This window comes from Solanum lycopersicum, chromosome 9 (assembly GCF_036512215.1).
Source record: "Solanum lycopersicum chromosome 9, SLM_r2.1".
Classification (NCBI taxonomy): Eukaryota; Viridiplantae; Streptophyta; class Magnoliopsida; order Solanales; family Solanaceae; genus Solanum; species Solanum lycopersicum.
Window position 1 is genome coordinate 1,450,040 of NC_090808.1, and position 20,475 is coordinate 1,470,514.

Genomic DNA, 20,475 nt, shown 5'->3' on the forward strand with positions numbered 1-20,475 from the left:
TGTATATTATAGAAAATTAGTGAATTATTTGATTTACCTGAAAAAAATTTGAGGTAAATAAATAATAAGGCACCCATTCATCTTTCGCATAGAATAGAAAAATCAATTAAATTAACATTTCAAATGATTTTAATAATTGAAAATTATATTACCTACAAATTGTATTATCATTCGAAATTGTTACATGTTTTTTTTTTTTTGAAAAATAACTACCAACATAATATATTTTTTTCAAAAATTTTAGCTCACCCTTAAATATTTATAATTGAATTGAAATCGGAATAAATATAAAAAAATTTGACTAATTTAAGTCAAATTTCAATTTTGACTATAGTAAAAATAACAAGATGGACGAAGATTAATTTCGAATTCTAACAAAAAGAATATTTAATGAAAAAAGACAGGTTTTGAAAATTAATAGAAGAGCTAAAAGAGAAAAATTAAGGTATGAAAGTTTAAATTTTTATATATTAAAATTGCATAAATTATTTTATTTTTGAAAAAAAATTTGAGGACTATTTGAAAATTTTGAATAAACATGTAATGATACAATTTATTTTTTATTGTTCTTCTCAAAAGGAAAGAGAATATTGTTTTACAAACTCAATACTAAATATAGTTGTTTATATTTAGATTTTTAAAAAATAGTTATTTCAAATTATTGGATATTTTAGACATTCAAAATAAAATTAATTAATTTTTCTCACTTTTAACCATTCTAGTAAATGTTTTCTAAGACCACAAACATCTTAATTATGGGGTGATGTTATGATTGTTTAAAGAGAAAATTTAAATATCAATGATGAAAAAAATAGTTAGAAATTCTACATAATTAATATTTTCTAAGGATTATATAAAAGAAAATTATGATATATAATATGAGACGGACTATCTATATCATAATAGATCGTGTATTATTGCATCGAAATCGAATTAACCAAAAATGCATGACAAATAATTGAAAATTTAATGAATGAGATGTTCGAATTTTTTTTTTTTTACACTTTGATTAGATAATTTAGGGGTAGTCATTATATTTAATTTTAAAAATGGTACATTGAAAAAATATTTAATTAATTGTATTAATCGAAATAAATCTAACTCATTAGAATCTCTAAGTTTCCTTGTGTAGACTATGTTATTAGGTTTATTTAAATGGCTATAAAATCTTAGAAATTGAAGTTTTGAAATCTCCATATTATAAATTACTAAAAATAATATCATATTGAATATTTTTCTTGATTTTGATCATTAAATATTGAGATTTTCTTAGCCCTTTTGAAATTTTACTATACATTAGCCATCATTCACAATACCAAAAAAAAAAAAAAACATTAAAAAAATGTCTGAAAAATGTCTCTTAATTACATCTCTAGCAATTCTTGTTTGTCATCCAAGTTCTACTATTAGATGTTTTAAGCCAAAACCAAGTTCAACTAATTCTCCAAAAAAAGAAAAAAATCAACTTGAAGACAAAGTGATATCAAAATCAAGAAAGGGGTTGGTGTTTAATTCTTGTACTTGTTGTGGCTCTCCGAGATTTAACGTGCATAGACCGTTTAAGCTGATAGACGAGATTTCAGAAGGGAACCCTTTAAAAACTATAGTGGAAGATATTTTTCGATTTGAATGGAAGCGTGAAGTAGGATACAAAATTGAAAAAATCTTGAAAGTGAACCATACTGAAAAGGTTATTGAAAATTTCGAAGAATGCAAGAAGATATCGATGAATACGAGTAAAAAGGGAGTAGAGAGAGTTTTCTACCATGGTGCAATGATTACTTGTTCATTAGGCCTTGACAAGTCAACAAGAATTTGTAACAAGAAAACATGTGGTGTATGCAAAATCATAGTCAAAAATTGTAGATTAATTCATGAAGAAACTAATTGGATTGAACTATTTTCTACTAGTTGTTGGAGTGCACATAGAAAAATTATGAAGCAATTTGGAGATGGGGTTTCAAAGAAAGCTATTATAATTTCAAGAGTGATTGCAAAATGCAAAGAAGATAACAAGGGTGAAGTAAATATTTTGAATCCAAAGGCTATATTACCTTGTTTTGTTATCATATATAGTTTATCTTAATATATAGACCAAAAGTATGCCACTTGAATTTCAAAACCTACGTTGCTCAGACTATTCAAGAATATTAATTGACGTGTGCGAGATGTCAACATAAATTTCAATTATTTCCTTCAATTTAGAACTTCGTAGTTTTTTTTTCTTTCTATAGTGCTTACTTTGTTCCATTTTAAGAAGCAATGTGTAACACATGCAACTAATTAATACATATCGAGGTAAATTCAGAATTTTGAATTTAATAATTTTATGTTCTTATAGTTAAACTTACTACTAAAGTATTATAGTTACACATAAGGATGTACCTTAAAACATCGATAGGTACATTTTCAGTGTTCAACTATTCTGTTATGGTCTGTATTTAGCGTATAACCTCAGCAGTATCGTCCTATCACATATGTAATGCAAGTAAATAATCACTATATTGTTAATTTACAACAAAATTTTTGCAGTAAGTTGAGATGACAAGTACAATTGAAATTTCCAACTCAATTATTTTATAACAAATATGTATGAATACAAAGCCAAATGCAAGAAGTGAAACTTTCTTTAAGAAAACTCTAAGATCCTTCGGTTTAATCATAAAATCAATATGACAAATTTCGCTTTCTAAATAAAAAGTTAAAATGTATACCTATAACTGACACGAGGAATATCTCAATCAGAAACAGTCTATCTACCTTCACAACCTTCACAGGATAGGTGTAAAGTCGTATATACACCACCCTCACCCGACCCCACTTGTGAGGGTATGAAGTTGTTGAATTTCTGTTGCAACAACTGATATAAAACTTACCTAACAAAGACACATTCAATTCTAATACAGACTTGAAATTTCAAAAACTAATTACACCCTTAGATGCCGCGCCTTTGTAATCCCAATGTAGTCTTTCTTATGATCAGCCTCGGCTAAAAGAACGAAACCTAGGCCATTTGATCTTCCAAGCAATAATACAGCTATTGGGATCATTGTTCATCTGTAAGATGATACTGCAAAAAGAAAGATTAGTTATAACCAGAGCTTGTGGCAACATTTTTAGATGTACAGTTGTGAATAATGCCACTCTCACCTGAAATGCCAAGAAATTTCCCATATGATAAATATTTTTCATAACAATATCTCTATCACGTAGTCATGTTTCTTGTAATGAGTTTGTCTCCAACCAATGTAACTTTCCAGCAATCGACTTGTAGCATAAATACTGAAAGCTTTTTGGGTACAACTGCAATTCAGATAAGCAATAAGATGAGGTAAGGCGGTAAAAAAACAAGAACTGGAGTTCTGCATTCTTTCCCCATCCCTTTCTCTTCTTGGCACAAATTGACAAGGGAAAGATAAGCTAGGTTACTCAGACTCTTCAAAAATGCGGCCGAGTGAGTGATGGATCCGACACGGCAGACAGCATTTTGGAGAGTCCAAGCAACATAGAAGAGAAGTAGTTTTTTCTTAGCTTGGTTCAAGGTTTTCGCATAAGAAGTCAATTATAGGTTCCTCCTCCAAATTATGTATAATACACACTCTTGAGGATGTAAGAAGAACAATCAATCACCTGCTCCTTTACTGTGCAGTGGCTAAGGTCCTACTGAATATGTTCTGCTGCATTTTTGGCTTACAATGGGTCATGCCACATAATGTGAAAGAAGACTATACAAGCTGCAATACATGGAGTTGATAAGTCCATCAAGAAAAGTCTGATCCCTGGAGTTACTTTTTGGTGTTAATAGATTGAAAGGAACCGTAGTCCGATATTTTGATGAGATCTCAACTCCAAACCACTCTCTTAAAGCTAGATATTTACTTATGCTATTCAGTTGGGTTAATTTAACCCCTGTATTTGGAAATGAACTATTTCTTGACCTTGTTAGCTCTCTAGTAGACTAGTACTAGTTTGAAGATTGTAAAGGAGCTAACAACTTTTGCTTATGCTCTCTGTGAGCCCTTTTGTCTATTCTGTAATTTTGCATCTGTTTGATGTTTTTTTAATGAAATACTTTCCTTCATACAAAAGAAATAGACAGTAATTGGATTTATAGACTTAGTTACCAAGCCTCAGAAAATTAATATACATAAAAAGAACCAGCTAATCAATATCTTACAGAATATACACTAAATTACCAACAAGGTGCATCAAAAGAAGTTCAGGTGGCAATGACAGCATGGGCGACTACTTACAGCTTAATGGAAAGTAGAACTAAAATTAGCTGAAATAAGGATAAGGCTGGACAGAGTATTTACCAGATGAGCCTATACTGAGGAGCGATTCCCAGAAGGAGAGTCGGAATGGATTACACTTCCCAAAGACTTCTTTCGGAACAATAGCAAAACGGCTAGGGTGCCAATTTCTTTTGGATTCAAAATTGAAATACAATAATTCTAAGCTAAGGATGTGAATAGCACAAGTAGAAATGAAAAACTAACAAAACTTGAAAATACTGCCTCAATTGGTAGTATGGTTCATTGCTCAACAAGGTGAGTGGCCCAACCAAAAAGCGCTCAACCAAGAACGCAAAAGAAAAATAAAGAGAAGATAGAAGCAAGCAAGCATCAAAATATGTTCTACTGCGGTATCAACCCTACCGAAAGTAGACTGTAACGGACATATATTTGCATATATATATGTCATATTGTAGAAATCTAAGTTGAACAGGACAAACCTTGGAATTTGTTGTCTTCTGTGATTATTCCAAATGTTTCTATGGTCTCACGAATCATGATACCACGTACACCAACTAAGCCTGCTATTTTGCACTGAACAACTGCAAGAAATAAATGTCACAATTTTTCAGAAACAGAGAATTATATTATCAGTGAGCATGTGCCACTGTACAAGAGTTAAACAGCGAAAATTTTCTCTATCAGAGTTCCATATTCAGGCTTTAGATAAAGAGAATTGCTTATCTAATTTAGATCAACCACCAAGAATGCTTAGATCCTTGTAAAACATTAGTGACAGGACCGAAGCAGCGAGTAACAATATAGCATTTGCTTGTTATAGTTCTGAAAGGTCTACCTAAAAGAGTTAAAGAGGAGGAGATGTGGCTTATACTTCACCTAGAATAAGTGCACCATGCAAGTCTGCATTAAGAAGACATTGTGATAACTGATTTTTCCTGCAAGACCAATATTGTCGTTGAGAGACATGCAAGTCAATTGTATATCAGAATCACTAGAGGAAAGGCCTGTTTTGAAAAAACTAAACCATAACAAATGTGATGAAACAAAACACCAACCCAATATTCTTTAGGAGTTTTGTCACGTAGTCTTTCCACCTATCATGCATTGGCTTGAAGATGTCATAGCTGCAGAACAAGCCATATAGAGTTTTCAGAACAAGATATGATCCAGGCAACACCAGAAAGTGAATACATAACTTTGTGTTCCTAGAATCCTAGGTGAACAACATAGCTAAAAGTCAAATAAGTAGACAGATGAATTCAATCATTTGGAAATTGAATTTTATGCAGCAGAACCACATTGTGTAAGAAACCCATTTCGGGCTTTGACTTTCTAGATAAGCAATATATACCATAAACAACATAAGGGAGAAGAAATAGCAGCCTATTCATCTTTTGTACTCCCGAGGATAATTGTGCAGATAATTACCACATCAGATCAAATGATATGGAGGCTGGTAGATTTTTTAGATCATTACAGTATGCAATACTGCAACTCCTTGTAAATACTCACAGCACCTTCTGGTTACTGGTGATTCAATAAAATACCTAATACTCTAGCAAGTTTAAAAACTACACATGATACCTCACTGAGAAGGGCAGAAAGTTTTAAAAAGGCAACCTAAAACTCGTTTACACAAAAAGTAGATGGAACTCACTTATGGTACTCTTGAGGCAAATCAAATGATCCAAACTTCTTATGTTGTTTTATGGACATACGTCTTTTAGATCTCTTCGACTGTCTCTGCAAAGCCCGATTACGAGCTCCAGTAGCAATGCTGCTTTTTTGCACAAAACTATCAAGAAGAATCCAGTTATCAACTTTCACATTTTTTGACCCCTGCATATATTTCTGAGCTGAATCACCATGTTGGAGAAGATCGTGCAAAATATCGTTAGCAGTCGTGTTTTTACCAGAAATCTGCAACGAACAAACAGGATGAGCAATGAACGACTTACTAATAGTGTGCTGTGTGCATCCTTGAAACATCATACTGATCACGTTTATTCTTACCTCAGTGGTAATTTTCAGAAGATTATCGTCTACTGAATGGGATATCTGAAGGTATGCTGGATTATTTAGTTCAACATCTACGTGGTAGGACAAAATTTAGCATCCTGGATTAGTCTCATGTATACCTTTCTATAGATAAAATGCAAGAGAAGCATATGGAGAAATGTTGTACCTTGAGCAGATGTATGGCCAGAAAAAGATATATGGCCTACAAATAAACCAGGAAAATGTTTGGATGAGATAAATCAATAAGGGTTCATTTTATTTTTATTTTTATTTTTGGAGGATGAAATTAAGAGGGATCACATTAAAATGTCTAACTAACATTCCTGGAAAACGCCAACTGTTACACTGCTTTTGGATGCCAAAAGTTTACAGATAAATCAAAGAGAATATCAGAAGAAAAATTCACAGTTTAGCACCGATTTCAGAACCCTAACAGGGATGTCAATGTCAGAAATGATGATGCAACCATATATTGAAATCAGATTGCAAATTTGATGGTTGAGTTGGCGCAAAGTCAAGAATTGGTGATGGAATTATTGAAGTTGTTTTCATGGCTAAGTCAATTCTAGAACAAGCAAGGATTGTTACAATAATAATATTCACCCTATTTGAATCACAGAAGGATATGAATTGGCTTCAAGTATAGCAATTGAGCATTCGGGGCATCTCGCACAGAAATTTGAATTTGGTGAATATTTGAACCTAATTCAAACTTGCAGAACTACTTTGTCATCTAAGAGAGTGAACAAATGCAAGCACAGACATGAACGAGATACTGGTTATGATATCCAGGCATAAAATACAAAATACGTTGAATTCTATTATTAACATAGACAACATGAATATAGAGGATTCCTTGAATTCAGGAGTGGAGCCAGGTAGAAGCAAGGGGTTTATTCAACAGAAATTACCCTGTATATACAAACAAGGCTAAAAACATTTTTTTATCCCCTTGGCCTAATTCTTCATTTTGAACCCTTTAATGAATATTTTGGCTCTGCCACAATAGTTGACTGATAAATATTAAAAACTAGTGAAACAGAGAAAAAAAATAAAAGAGGAAACCTTTTTTGGATGACGGAGCTGAGGAAGTAGTCGTTGATTTGAGTGGCGAAGGCGAAGAATTGATACTCTGGGTGGTGACTCCAATGTTGTTTTCAGCTAGAGTTTTTGTTGTAGTAACAGCGACTCTCTTGTTCTTGTGCTGCTGTTGATGAATTTCAGCTTTTGCTTGAGCAAATCTTCGCTCTAATGCCTCCATCGTTCGTTTCTTTTGTTGTTCAGCCATTGTTTCATTCGCCATTGTTGTGCTCCCCTCTCTCCTTCAAGCTTTATATTTGGTAATACTAATAATAATAACAATTGAAAATTAAGCAAAATTGTGTTAAATTGATAGATATGAGAATGTTTGGGTCAATTCACTTAAATGGCCAAGATACAATCCAGACAAATCTTATATGATTTAACAATGACTATAAATATCCTAATTATCGCAAACAAATGAATGGAGCTAAGCATTCACTTCTGTAAACAGATGGTGTGGGATTTTGATTACAGTTATTGAGCATTATGAAAACTGAAAAGTGGAAAATACAAATATGAATGCTCGGCAATATCACCTATCCTATAAGTAAGCTATGCATAACAGTTAGATGAAAAACTCTTTAAGAAACCAAATATCAACAATCTACAATATTATTCACCATTCGCTCAAAAAGACTAGGAGTTGGAACAAACGGTAACGCAAACTATTATGTGGAAGCTTTGGCTTTCTAATCCTCTCATCTCCTTTCTGTAGTCTTGTATCTCATCTCTTTCTGGTTACGGTTAATCTCTCCTTACTTTGTTGTGCGTATTCTACATTGTAACTTGTATTCAGTGATTAATATGTATATATATATATATATAGCAGTACTTCTGTTTGTTTCAGCAGACCGATTAGAAAGAAAGCAAATATCAACAAATCCACAAATATTATTTAAAATACAAGTTGTCAAATTCAAATAAATACATATGTCTCACGATTACCTCACGGCGACGGCGAGATGGACTGGTCTGGGTTCGCGTTCGCCGGAGAAGGAAGAAGAAGAAGAAGAAGAAGACGCGCAGGGTGCTGTATTTGTTCGTGGGCTGTATCTGTGAAGGTAGCAATTTGGGCCAATTTTGGGGTCTTGAAAAGGAAGCACTTGAATTACAATTTGAGTCAAATTGAAACAAACATGAATCATTGTTAATTAATTAGCAAATTACTTAATATTAACGAAATAAATTTCATACTTTTAATATGAAATTACAACTTTCGATTGTTTAAAATAATATTTTTTATTGCTTAAATTCTTTAAAATTATCAATTGTGTGCCAAAAAAACAATATATTTTATTGCTTAAATTCTTTAAAATTATCAATAAGTATGTGCCAAATACTTTCAAAGTGTCACGTTATAAAAGATAGAGCAACTTTCACGTATAGCAAATATAAATTTATATTTATATGTTATAGCAAAGTTTTATAATTGTGCTCCTTAACAAATATAAATATGTATATTTCACTATACATATTAAAAAAAAAGTTATATAATATGCTATACATATATAAAGAAAATAGTTGTATGATTCGCTATAGATATACAAAAAAAAATAGTTGTATACAAAAGATCAATTGTAGAATCTGTGAATGTATAAAACGAGAAAAACAAAAAGACAAAAGAAAAGTGGGTAGAAAAATATTTGTATTGTATAATTATAAGTGAATAGGATGAAGATATATGTATTTGCATATGTATATACAATTTTCTCTCGCTTTATGCAAATAGAAAGACAATTATACATTTTGTTGCTGTTTGTGTAAGCGAGAGAAACGAGGGTGGCGAGCGAGATCGGGGAGAGTGACAAGTGAGATCTTGGAGAGGGAAGAAAGGAAAACGAAAATATATGTATCTATACAATTTCCTCTCATTTTGTACAAACACAAACACATTTTATATATTCGTGTTTGTATAAAAGCGAGAGAGGCGAACGAAACTACCACCAAACAAGAGTGGCGAGCGAGATTCCACCAGCGAAAGTGGCGAAAATAGCAATAGTTTGCTATATGGTACAATTAATCCATCCGTCCGGAATTGTTTGTCATGTTACACTCATCAAAAGTCAATTTCACTAATTTTCAAAGGAAAATTAGATCACATTAATTCGATATTTTAAACCAAAAGATTAGATATTCTAAAACTATATAAAAAGTACTATAAATTATAATTTTTTACATATTTATATGATCAAAAAATACATCTTAAATTGTTAGTCAAAATTTTTATGATTTGACTCTAAAAATAGAAACCATAACAAATAATACTAAACGAAAAAAGTAAATCAAAATATATTTATAATATTTAATTTGAATAAATAATTTGCTATCATATATAGTTTATTAATCAAATTTAATAAATGTGTTGAAATCCTTTAAATTACTAATACATAAAATTCATGAAATAACTTATACACCTCTCAATATACAATAAAATATATAAACTAAAATTATTCATAGTAATACATAATATATATTATTTTTTAAACTTTATTATTTAATGGTAGAGAGTATATTTTACGTTACGATATGAGAAAAGCAAAACCTCACATGCGCCTCACTACTATTTAGAAAATCGTGTAATTGAAATTAATGTAATTAATGTGATAATATCGATTTATTATTTGTCTAATATAATTATAAATTTATTATTTAATTATATAAATATAATTATAAGATACGTGAAATATTTTTTTTAAATTTAGTTTCAAATCATATTTATTCTTTTTAATTTTTGGTGTGTATAAGTAGACATTTAAATTTATATAAAGTTAAATAAATAGATATACGTATCCTACATGATATCATATATGTCATTTTTTATCCTGCGTGATGTCTTACATGTATTATGAGTAAGACTCATGTGTCTGAAATTTTAATGCCGACTTGTGCATACCAAAAGTTGAAGGATATAAATATAAAATGAGGCTAATTTAAAAAATACATTTATGTAGGTTAATTATATATTTTGAAAAATGTAAATTGTAACATGAAATCTTTATATCAAACTAAAATGATAATAATAAGAAATCTCTATATCAAACTTTTTTCATTTGGAATTAAATCAATATTTGAATTTGTGATTTTGAAAATACGAAATTTCAATTTTTTATAAATATAAAATTTGACCATAAAATTTTAATAAAAAAATAAAATCATTTTTTAATAATTCTTTTAAAAGGGGAAAGAAAAGCGGTAAAACCAAAAGAATAAAAGAAAAAAAAGAAAAACTAAAAAAAAGATAAGTGGGGTCCACAGAATTTTTGTACATTAATTAATTACTGTCACGTACTAATTAAGTGAGCAGATCACTATCTCCTTCACACAATATTCTCTCTCCACTACCCCTTTTCCGGCCACCGTGCACCGCCACTCTCCTCCGCAAAATCACCGGAACACGGCGGTGATCTTCCTTCATTCCTCACTTTATCAGTAGAATCCTACATATAGTTTTTCTAACACTAAAATAGATAGTCAGTCTAACAGTTACCGGAAAACTCGAAGTTTATGTTCATATTTGCTTCGTAATGTGTGTTTGTATGTGTAAACAGCTCAACTGAAAACTCGTGTAGCTGGTGGAATTTATAGGTGAAGCACGTTTGATGGTGAAAAAACGATGAACTACAGCTGATCAACTAGATATATATTGAGAGATAAGACGTACAATGGCGGATGTTGCAGTTGCGAAGTCATGGAGAGACGAGCTAGCGAGTTTAGTGGAGGATAGTGGAATAAGGTTTGCCGGAGAAATCTCTGCTCCGACGTATTCTACGCCGGCGTTTGAGGAGAAGAGATCGGTGTATGAGTCGCCGGCGATTGAGGAGGTTGTGGCGGAGCCGGAGAGTTTTAAGGACCAAATCGAAGGTTTCGCGAAGGCTTGGGGAGAAATGTTGCTGGAATTGATTAGAGGTTGTAGAGATGTGGTGCAACAAAGCTTGTTGACTGAGGAATCTTACATTGTGCAGAAAACTAAAGGTCCTTTAGCTGAAGCTTCCAGGAGGTTGAGTGTTTTGAACGAGTTTTTGCCGGAGGATCGTGATCCAGTGCATGCTTGGCCGGTGATTTTCTTCGTCTTCATCCTCGCCATGTCCGGTAATTTTTTGCTTTCTGTTAGTACTTTTGAGAATTTCTACTTTTTAGCATTGACATGTGACTCTGTAAACATCCATTTTGAATTTTGAATTTCGAAGTGTGAGGTTTTAGTTACTGTAGTAGTCAAAATACTCGTCACCTTTGATTACTTTATCCATGTTTGATTGATTAACTTCTCATACAAGTTGTGATTGTAGAACTGAAATTCTTTATCTAAAATATTCAGCTCCACATGGCACATAGAAATGGAAGAATAGGAATACTAATCCCTGTTTAGCGGGCAATCTTAGTAGCTCAGTTGATTGTCCAACTATCGTAGATCAGTTTTTTAATGTTTTAGAAAAGACTCCTTGTTTGGCATTATTACTATTCGGGAATCATATTTGTCTGTTACTACAGTTCTAAAACAGAACTTCAATTTTTTTTGATCTTTAGAATGTTGTATTTTGTAGTACTTATTGTATGGTTTCTGAATATGTGAATTTCATTTCGAATTTTGAAGCAATCCAATTTTTAAAATGAGTTACCTTCCTCTCCAACCATTCCATTCTTTTGAAGAGGATGGAGTAAAGAAATTTAAAGGCTTTAACTACTTTAGATCTCTGGAAATTTTCGAATCTAGCATTATCTTCGGTGAAGAAGAAGCTTTAGACATGTTTCCTCTCTTTATTTGTGGGATCCATTGTAATATTATTAGTCATAGTGGTATCCATTGTAACACTTTTAGGCTGTATTACTATATTCCTGGGATCTTACTAATACTTTTTCCTTTCTTTTTCTTGTGGTTCATGATTCTCTTGGTTTCTCTTTTGATAATTGGTGACATCTGCAGCATTGAGTGTAAATAGTAAACAAGAAACCACAGGCAAGCTAGTGAAAGAAGTGTACATACATCCTCCTAGTGCTACTCGTATACTGCTTCCAGACGGCAGACATGTGGCATACCATGAGATGGGAGTTCCATCAAACAAAGCTAGATATTCTGTAATTGCTCCACATGGCTTCCTCTCTTCTCGACTTGGAGGTAGGGACTTGCTCTATAACTAGTACAACAACAACAACAATGGTTGATGTTAATTAGTTTGTTCTATATGTTTTTTTTGTGATAGGTATACCTGGAGTGAAAGTATCACTTCTTGAAGAGTTTGGCATTCGTTTGGTAACTTATGACCTTCCAGGTTTTGGAGAGAGTGATCCTCACCCTGAGCGGAACCTTAACTCATCTGCTCTAGACATGCAATACTTGGCTAATGCCTTAGGAGTTAATAGTAAATTCTGGGTTTTGGGCTACTCAAGTGGAGCAATACATGCTTGGGCGGCAATGAAATTTATACCTGATCGAGTTGCTGGTATGTTCATTCTTCCATTTTTATTCAACTCTTCTCTACTAAAACATCAAGGTTATTTTTTCTCTTTTGGCATGCATTGTGTCAAATTTAAAGTAGAATGGACAGTTCACCACAATCAACAATTGATGTCTCTTAAAATATGAGAGATAATAAAAAGAACATCTCTTGGATGATTCACACTGTAATGCGATAGCTTACTTGGTTGTTGGATGGTCTGATAAAACATCACACCCTCTAATTGATTACATAAGCCTTACTCTTCAAATTTCTGATGATTTTATCATCCTGTTACAGGTGTAGCTATGTTTTCCCCATTTATCAACCCATATGAATCAAGCATGACCAAAGAAGAGATGAGAGGAACTTGGAACAAGTGGACAAGGAAAAGGAAATTGACATACTATTTAGCTCGAAGATCTCCAAAATTTCTTGATTACTTCTATCGCCGGACATTTCTATCTGGAAAGCATGGTCAAATTGATAAATACATGTCTCTGTCGCTGGGACAAAAGGTAGATATTTTTATACTGAAGAAAATGAAAACCTGCATGCAAATAATGTAAAATTTGAGTAAATGGATTTCACCTATGAATTTTCAATGTTGGATCCCCCTACCCCTTCCGGTCCTCTAGAGTGGTCTTATCAGTGATTATAGAATGCAAATATTTACTTGTGCACCTCTCGGAAACAAGAAAAAGGGAGTCCACTATGTATTCATTCTTATGTTTTCAGTTCAGATTGCCTATAGTAAGTGACCTGCACTAACTAAAAACTTAAAAAGATTTCATTCCAAACTATAGTTCTTTTATTTATTTTTTTAAAAAAAGGAAAAAAAGTGAACACTTTGCATCATTTCGAAAGCAGTCAAGTTTTTCCTGTTTAGTTTTTACTCTTGCTCTTCTTTGTTTTTCTGTTTTTTTTTTTGGTCGTGTGTGCGATAGATGTAGCAGAAAATTGTAAAGTCAACCTCTACCTGGAGAACCTAAATTCCCCAACTATTTGCGGATTGAGACTGATTTGATTGTATTTGTGATAGATGCAGAAAAGAGACATGGTTGCTTTTCTCTGTCTTCTGCTTGCAATGTCTTCAGTAACATTTTAATTATCTTTGCCATGTATTATCTTGTGTTCTCAGGATAAAGCGCTGATCAGAGAACCAACCTTTGAAGAGTTTTGGCACAGGGATGTTGAGGAATCAATACGTCAGGGAAGCACGAAGCCATTTATAGAGGAAGCTTCACTTCAGGTGTCAAATTGGGGGTTTAGCCTTGTGGATCTTCAAGTGCAAGAAAAGTGTTCTGGTAAAGGGATTCTATCATGGCTTAAGTTTGGTTATGGTCAAGTGAGGTGCGAATTGACTGGATTTCTAGGACCAGTTCACATATGGCAGGTTTGCAAACATTCAAATCTTGTTTCCTCGGTTTCATCTGCTTTCTCCGTCTCTTCCTGCATTGAGTTTCTTTAGTACATTGTATGTGCAAAGATAGGATTGTCTCTACTGTGTAGTACACATTTCATCAGCATTTGAATTATGAACAGGGATTGGATGATCACGTTGTACCACACCAAATGACAGACTATGTAGCTAGAATTCTGCCAAGTGTGGTGGTGCACAAGCTTCCCAACGAGGGCCACTTCTCCTATTTCTTCTTCTGTGACGAATGTCATAGACAAACGTTCCTGACCATTTTCGGAAGCCCTCAGGGGCCTCTTGAAGAGAGCATTGAAGCTCCAACGGAAGAAGATGGAGAACAGGAAGCTGCAAATCTTGATTTGGCAGCAGAATGAGCAGAAAAGGTTTCGTCATCACTGACTACTGATGTATATACTACACGAATGCTCCGTTTCTCCATGAGCACAAAAGGTCAGATGTACGATCGGTACTAATGAGCTCTAAATATTTTTCATTTTTTTGTCTTGGGTGGATAGTGCTTTTCGGATTTCACTACGAATTTTAATAGCAGAAGTTAGAGTAACAGATGATCACAAAATCTCTTGTTTTTTTTTTCCCCAAGAGGGCATATCTTTGCCTTGTTTGTTACAAGGATCTGTGTTTGATGACCAACTTGACAGAAAGTTGATCGTAACATCTCCAGTGATGCTTAAATTTCACTGTATCAACAAAATCTTTAACTGAGCAATAGATTTTTCTTGAGATGAGGATCTATTGGAAACGACCTCTCTCCTCTCGTTACATAGGAACAAAGTCTGCATACCCCCACTCTCCTCAGATCCAATACTAGGTATCAGTGTTTTAAAGGGGGGGGGGGGGGATTTTATACCGTATAGGGTGAGGCATAAGTCTCGAGACATAGGGCGTAAGTCCCATGGATTTATACGCCCCGTGTATATTCAATCTTATAATTTTATAACTAATAAAATTAGCAAAAATAAACCTTTTAATGATTTATGATTTTTGTTTCAGATAAATATTAATAATCAATAATGAAGAAAAAAATATTATAATTACAATTTGAGAAAGGGATAATTGTATATAATAGCAAACTAATAACCTAAAATAAATGGAGTAGCTGGGGTTTGATTTAATTGTGCTCCATAGCAAACGTTTGCCAAAATTTGTCAGTCGCCTCTCTCTCAAAAATCTCGCTCGCCACTCTCCCATTCTCGCTCCAATCTCTCGCTCGCTTCCTCATTTTTTATACAAACAAAAGTGTATAAAAACTGTTTCTATTTGTATAAAGCAGAGAAAATTGTATAAATACATATATTTTTGTTCCCCTTCTCCCCTCTTCCAGATCTCGCTCGCAACCCTCGCCTTTCTCACTTATACAAACAGAAGTAAAATGTATAAATTGCGTTTCTGTTTGTATAAAGCGTGAGAAAATTGTATATACATATGCAAGTACATATATTTTCGTCCTATACACTTATAATTATACAATAAAAATTACTCTCCTGCCCAGTTTCTTTTGCCTTTCTCTCTTTCTCGTTTTATACAAATTCAAATTGTATCTAAATTCTCTCTTTCTCATTTTATTCAATTCGATTCAATCGTATATTCCCTGTCCAAGTCTCTTTTGTCTTTCTCTTTCTCATTTTTTACAAATTCAAATTGTATATAATCGTTTTATGCACTTATAATCATACAATTCGTTTTATACAATTCTCTGCCCAAGTATCTTTCTCTTTCTCGTTTTATACACTTCGTTTTATACAATTCGCTTCAACTGTATATGTATAGCGAATTATACAGTTTCTATGTTTGATATGGAACGCAATTATGCAAACTTTGCTATAACATACAAATATGAATTTTTTATTTGCTATATATGAAAGTTGCCCTTTGAGAAATATCATTGCACCAATAATAAAAAAATATGACTTAAAGCAAAACTAAGTTATAGATATGAATAAAAAACGCCCAGGACTTACGTTTTTATGTTCAGGGCTTACGCCTCAAATTTTTGGACTTATGTCTTATAGATCTACATATTTCATTTATGCATCGGGGTGTTTTTGCTTCACTCCACACTCGCCCAAAAACGTTTTTTAAAACTCTGCTAGGTATGTTGTTGCTAGAAATAAAAAAAATTTAGAGAATGAGTGCTGGCAACTGGTCTTCAAAGCCACGTGATTCAAATTTTGGAAGTATACACATTTTCTGGTTCTATTAGTAATATTTCTGGAATTCCTCAGCCCCATTACCTATACAAATAGAGTGAAATGCCACATGACGATAACGACATAACGTCTGGAGAGGATGGTGTGTAAGCAGAGCCTTTCACCTACCCAAAATGCCACATGAATAGTGAGAATTCATATAATCGACTTCTCAAGCTTGCTTAGAATTAAAACAAACTAGTTGTAACTTGTACATCTTAAGATGTATTCTCAATGTTCTAGTGTCTAATTTTTTGACTAAAGACTCTTGGATTTGGGTATGTCTAAGTACCAGCAAAAATTTCGTGTAGCCTAGAACGCGGATCCATTGTTCTTCGTCTGTCCAAGCAAAGTGTCTTTCGCCTCGTTTATTTTAGAAGCAAGGTAGTGACTACCTCCTGCATCTGGATGGTTAGCTACCATCACCTTCCTATGTGCTTCCCTCACTTTATTTGCTTCAGTGTTTTCCCTGTTGAAGATATTGATGTCAATATAACAAAATCCAGAAAGGAAAACAGAGGAGAAAAGACTACTCGTGCTACTGTTCTTATATATCGAATATCATTATACTATATAAACACAAACAAATAATAGCGTTAGACCAAAACTCAAAGAACTCAGATATCATTACACTATACAAGCATGAACAAATAATAGCGTTAGAACGAAAGTCAAAAACCCCAAAAATGTGGTGTAAACCTGACATGTTCAAGGATAGTGTTATGTAGTTTACCTCCATACAATTGAGACGAATAGTACTAACTGTACCTTCAGAGAAAGTGGATTTGATAGTGAAGTACTACGAGCAGACCAATATGCTCACAATGTAGAACGAAGGATTTTTCAGAATGTAGAGAGAAGAGATTGTATTCATATAACGACTTAACCTATGTAGCAACAACATATCCAACATGATTCCCAGACGTGGGGTCTAGGGAGGTTATGAAGAGTGTTTCTTATAGACCTTTGATTCAAGGAGATAGATTTAACTTGTGTAGTACTTAAAAAACGTCTCATATAGGAATTGCAGCAACGCGTTAACATGAATGACAGAACAGACCTGACTCCAAGAATCAGAGCTGCTTCCCTTCTGTTCATTTTAGGCTGAAAACCTCCTTCATAAAACTTGCGCATTCTCACAGTGGGAGGTCTGGCCTTGAATGCTTGCCATGCCTGGATTCCATACCTTGAAGCATATGCAGCAGCGGCTATAGCCATTCCTGCTACTAATGGTGCGACCTGAAGCACAATTTTGAATCATGTAAATTTCGAGTGTAAACAAGACATATACCCTTCTCCACTGAAATACCAGACTATGGGGCTTTTATCTGAGGCGAGGTACGGTGCCTAATGTATAGAGCTCTCTCAAAACCTTTTTTTCCAATAATATTTCCATTTGAACTAGTGACTCAAGAATGTACAAAAAGGCAATCAATCAGATGGAGATGCCTTTTATCCTGCATCGGTACAAGACCCTCTCTACTAGATTTAGCTAATTCGGTTGCAGATGGGGATTCCCTCAAAAAAGCCATCACTTAGAATCAAGAAAAGAAAGAAGAAGGAAATAGTGAATCAAAATCGAGATGGATCCCTATCTTTATCTCTTATCCACGAAGCTCAAGAAGCCGGTTTGTTCTAAATGGTTTAGAGCAATCCCTACATTGCCACTTTCTAGATTCAAAAGGTTAACCGTGACATCATAAATGGAGTCCGGAGAAAGTGGTGTATATGCAAACCTTACCTAACGTGGGTAAGGTAGAAAGGTTGTTTTTGATAAGAACCCTTGGCTTCAAATACAAGCATTTTCGAAGCTTTATTACCATAACTAGAAGGATAAAGGTTCCCATAAGAATGAAGTGCATAGACAACAAACACAGAAGATTAAAGATACATAAAAACCCAATATACTCACATAATAGAAGAAACCAAAGGCTTTTACAAAGAGACTTGATGACAGCAAATGATACATTAAATAGAAAATAGCAAAGAAGACAAGGACATGAAATAAATATGCTTACAAAGCAATTTCTCAACTCAAGTTCATTGCATAACCATTTAAAGCAACTATCTCAAATCAAAGAATCAAAAGTTCGAAACTTTACGCCCCAGGGAGGGCGTAGCTCAATTGGCAAAAGTTGAGGGATTTGCGGCTTAGATCCCAAGTTCTAGCCCTATAACTAACAACAAAAAAAACAAAATATATACCCAATGTGTCCCGAAAGTAAAGTTCGGGAAGAATGGTTTGTACACAACCTTATCCCTACCTTGTGAAATTTGTGAAATTAGAGAAGCTAATTTCAATAGACACTCAACTCAAGTAAACAACAACATCAACAATAATAACATACCTAGTGAGAAGGTTAGAGTGAACACAGACGTTACCACTACCGAGGTTGTTTCCAAAAGACCCTCGACTCAAGTAAAACATATCAAAATCACGTATTGAGCCTAGGGGCAGGCCGATTATCCTCGAGTAACAAAGGCTGCAGTTGGTCATAACTCATAAGGGTTGGTCTCAGATAAATTTTCTTCAAATAAAAGAAGAAAAAGTTCAAATCTTTATGATCAAAACAAGCATATAACAACCCCCAAAAGTACAAAAAGCACAGAACAAAACACAAAAGATTAAAGATTCATAAATTCCCAGTATCAACTGTTGAAGGTAAGCAAAAACAGACAATTGCTAAGTTTTTTTTCACAATTAATAAGAGTTTAAAGAAGTAAAATTTATGATTCTTTTTCCATAAAAATAGTCCTAAAAATAATTTGAAGAAAAAGAGTTCTCACCATTTTTTCCGATCTTCACCTAAGAGCTTGAATATAACGAAGTAAGAGATTTAGACCAATTGATGATCCATTGATGGGCTTTTGTTTTTCAAATTTATAAATTTATTTTGTTGGGTCGTACTTTTTCTTCTTAGGGTTATTGCTATATTTTTATTTGTTCATTTTGAATTTTGTATGTATTTCGCAAGTAAAAATCAATAAATAGAGTATTATTAAGTTATTCGAGTAGATTATATATTTTATTGTAATATTCATATTAACTAATACATGATCTTAAATAATAGGAATTAATATTGAGAGTGAGAGTAACATTTTTTGATATATTAAAAGTCACAAAGAAAAATATAAACTTATTTTTTGAAATATTAGACAATATAAATAAACGGAAAAAGTATTATCTTTAAGTCATTTGAGAAGACTATTTATAGTAAATTCTCTTTAAAGATTTGGAATTTGTGATTTTGAGTTTACATAAAATAATTTTACATGTTCTCACATATAAAGGTGATTTAATGAATTAATGATATAGAAGTTTCTTTTAAGTTATTTTGTATCTAATTTTAACTCATCTCATCGTGTTAAACTCTCTTCTTCTTTTCAAATAAAAGGCGATTTTTTCGTCTTATTTTATGTTATATTTTTTAAATTTTAAGATATAAATAACTTTATTTTTATCGTAAGTTTTTTTTTATAACATTATAAAATTATTATTATTGTGATTTATAATACTTTTTACGTAGTTTATAAACATATAAATGTCATTTAAAAAAAATTAAAAGTTCATGTGCAAATTGTTGGTAAAAATTTAATTATTTAATTCTCGAAAAACTTGAAGTGTCGTATAAATTGAGATATAGGAAGTAGATATATTATATTTTCTACATTTTATTTTAGTTGTCTGAATTTGTTTGATATTAAATTTGGAGAAGTGAACAAGTATAATTAAATTTTGTGGTCTTACTTCTTAAACATGACATCTCAAAAATTGCAATTAAGGAATTATCAAAAATAAAAAAAACGAAGGATAATAATAATAATAATAATAATAATAATAATAATAATAATAATAATAATAATAATAAGACAACCTCAGTCTCTCTTCAGCTCTTAAATTGAAAAATAATTCTGTAACAGAGAGAACTATGTGTTAGTTTTTTTCAGATGTACTTGATCATTTACACTTCATGTGTATTTTTTCGTAAAGATTCATATAATCGACCCTGACTTATTAGGAATTGAGACTTAGTCATCGTACGCGAGTGCATGATCCA

At 32.7% G+C, this 20,475-nt stretch overlaps 3 protein-coding genes across 9 annotated transcripts; 1 reads left to right on the forward strand and 2 right to left on the reverse strand.

Annotated features, from left to right (window-relative positions):
* Positions 1-2,609: 2,609 nt before the first annotated feature.
* Positions 2,610-8,501, reverse strand: LOC101255622 (ribonuclease MRP protein subunit POP4). Of its 4 annotated transcripts, none has more exons than XM_069288824.1 (11): positions 8,287-8,472; positions 7,341-7,621; positions 6,442-6,477; positions 6,270-6,346; positions 5,914-6,176; positions 5,312-5,380; positions 5,133-5,191; positions 4,736-4,837; positions 3,631-3,734; positions 3,151-3,303; positions 2,610-3,070 (listed from the first exon to the last, which is right to left on the reverse strand). In XM_069288824.1, the coding sequence occupies exons 2-9, from the start codon at positions 7,576-7,578 to the stop codon at positions 3,691-3,693; spliced, it is 888 nt and encodes a 295-aa protein (XP_069144925.1). In that variant the 5' UTR covers positions 7,579-7,621; positions 8,287-8,472; the 3' UTR covers positions 2,610-3,070; positions 3,151-3,303; positions 3,631-3,690. The 4 variants fall into 4 exon arrangements, with proteins under 4 accessions (XP_069144925.1, XP_069144924.1, XP_010326014.2 ...); XM_069288823.1 differs by having other exon boundaries at positions 8,304-8,443; XM_010327712.4 differs by lacking the exon at positions 3,631-3,734 and having other exon boundaries at positions 8,287-8,501.
* Positions 8,502-10,652: 2,151 nt separating this feature from the next.
* LOC101255329 (uncharacterized) lies at positions 10,653-14,787 on the forward strand. The gene is made up of 6 exons (XM_004246638.5): positions 10,653-11,447; positions 12,280-12,471; positions 12,557-12,796; positions 13,091-13,308; positions 13,932-14,186; positions 14,336-14,787. The coding sequence occupies exons 1-6, from the start codon at positions 11,021-11,023 to the stop codon at positions 14,582-14,584; spliced, it is 1,581 nt and encodes a 526-aa protein (XP_004246686.1). The 5' UTR covers positions 10,653-11,020; the 3' UTR covers positions 14,585-14,787.
* Positions 14,788-16,361: 1,574 nt separating this feature from the next.
* Positions 16,362-19,354, reverse strand: LOC101255026 (mitochondrial import inner membrane translocase subunit TIM14-2). Of its 4 annotated transcripts, none has more exons than XM_010327710.4 (4): positions 19,205-19,344; positions 17,478-17,656; positions 16,710-16,886; positions 16,362-16,542 (listed from the first exon to the last, which is right to left on the reverse strand). In XM_010327710.4, exons 1-3 carry the CDS (start codon positions 19,205-19,207, stop codon positions 16,730-16,732), a joined length of 339 nt encoding a protein of 112 aa, XP_010326012.1. In that variant the 5' UTR covers positions 19,208-19,344; the 3' UTR covers positions 16,362-16,542; positions 16,710-16,729. The 4 variants fall into 4 exon arrangements, with proteins under 4 accessions (XP_010326012.1, XP_069144920.1, XP_004246685.1 ...); XM_069288819.1 differs by having other exon boundaries at positions 18,766-19,205; XM_004246637.5 differs by having other exon boundaries at positions 16,362-16,886; positions 19,205-19,354.
* Positions 19,355-20,475: the final 1,121 nt, after the last annotated feature.

What these genes read in the sequence shown, in the direction of transcription:
- LOC101255329 (XM_004246638.5), top strand. Translation starts at nt 11,021, where the DNA reads ATGGCGGATGTTGCAGTTGCGAAGTCATGGAGAGACGAGCTAGCGAGT. An exon ending in CTCTGTCGCTGGGACAAAAG is followed by an intron (nt 13,309 to 13,931) that starts GTAGATATTTTT and finishes TTGTGTTCTCAG; the next exon opens with GATAAAGCGCTGATCAGAGA. An exon ending in GACCAGTTCACATATGGCAG is followed by an intron (nt 14,187 to 14,335) that starts GTTTGCAAACAT and finishes AATTATGAACAG; the next exon opens with GGATTGGATGATCACGTTGT.
- LOC101255026 (XM_004246637.5), bottom strand. An exon ending in GCTCTGATTCTTGGAGTCAG is followed by an intron (nt 16,887 to 17,477) that starts GTCTGTTCTGTC and finishes TATCTTCAACAG; the next exon opens with GGAAAACACTGAAGCAAATA.
- LOC101255622 (XM_010327712.4), bottom strand. Translation starts at nt 7,578, where the DNA reads ATGGCGAATGAAACAATGGCTGAACAACAAAAGAAACGAACGATGGAG. An exon ending in GCATGGTGCACTTATTCTAG is followed by an intron (nt 4,838 to 5,132) that starts GTGAAGTATAAG and finishes TATTTCTTGCAG; the next exon opens with TTGTTCAGTGCAAAATAGCA. An exon ending in AGAAGACAACAAATTCCAAG is followed by an intron (nt 3,304 to 4,735) that starts GTTTGTCCTGTT and finishes TCTGAATTGCAG; the next exon opens with TTGTACCCAAAAAGCTTTCA.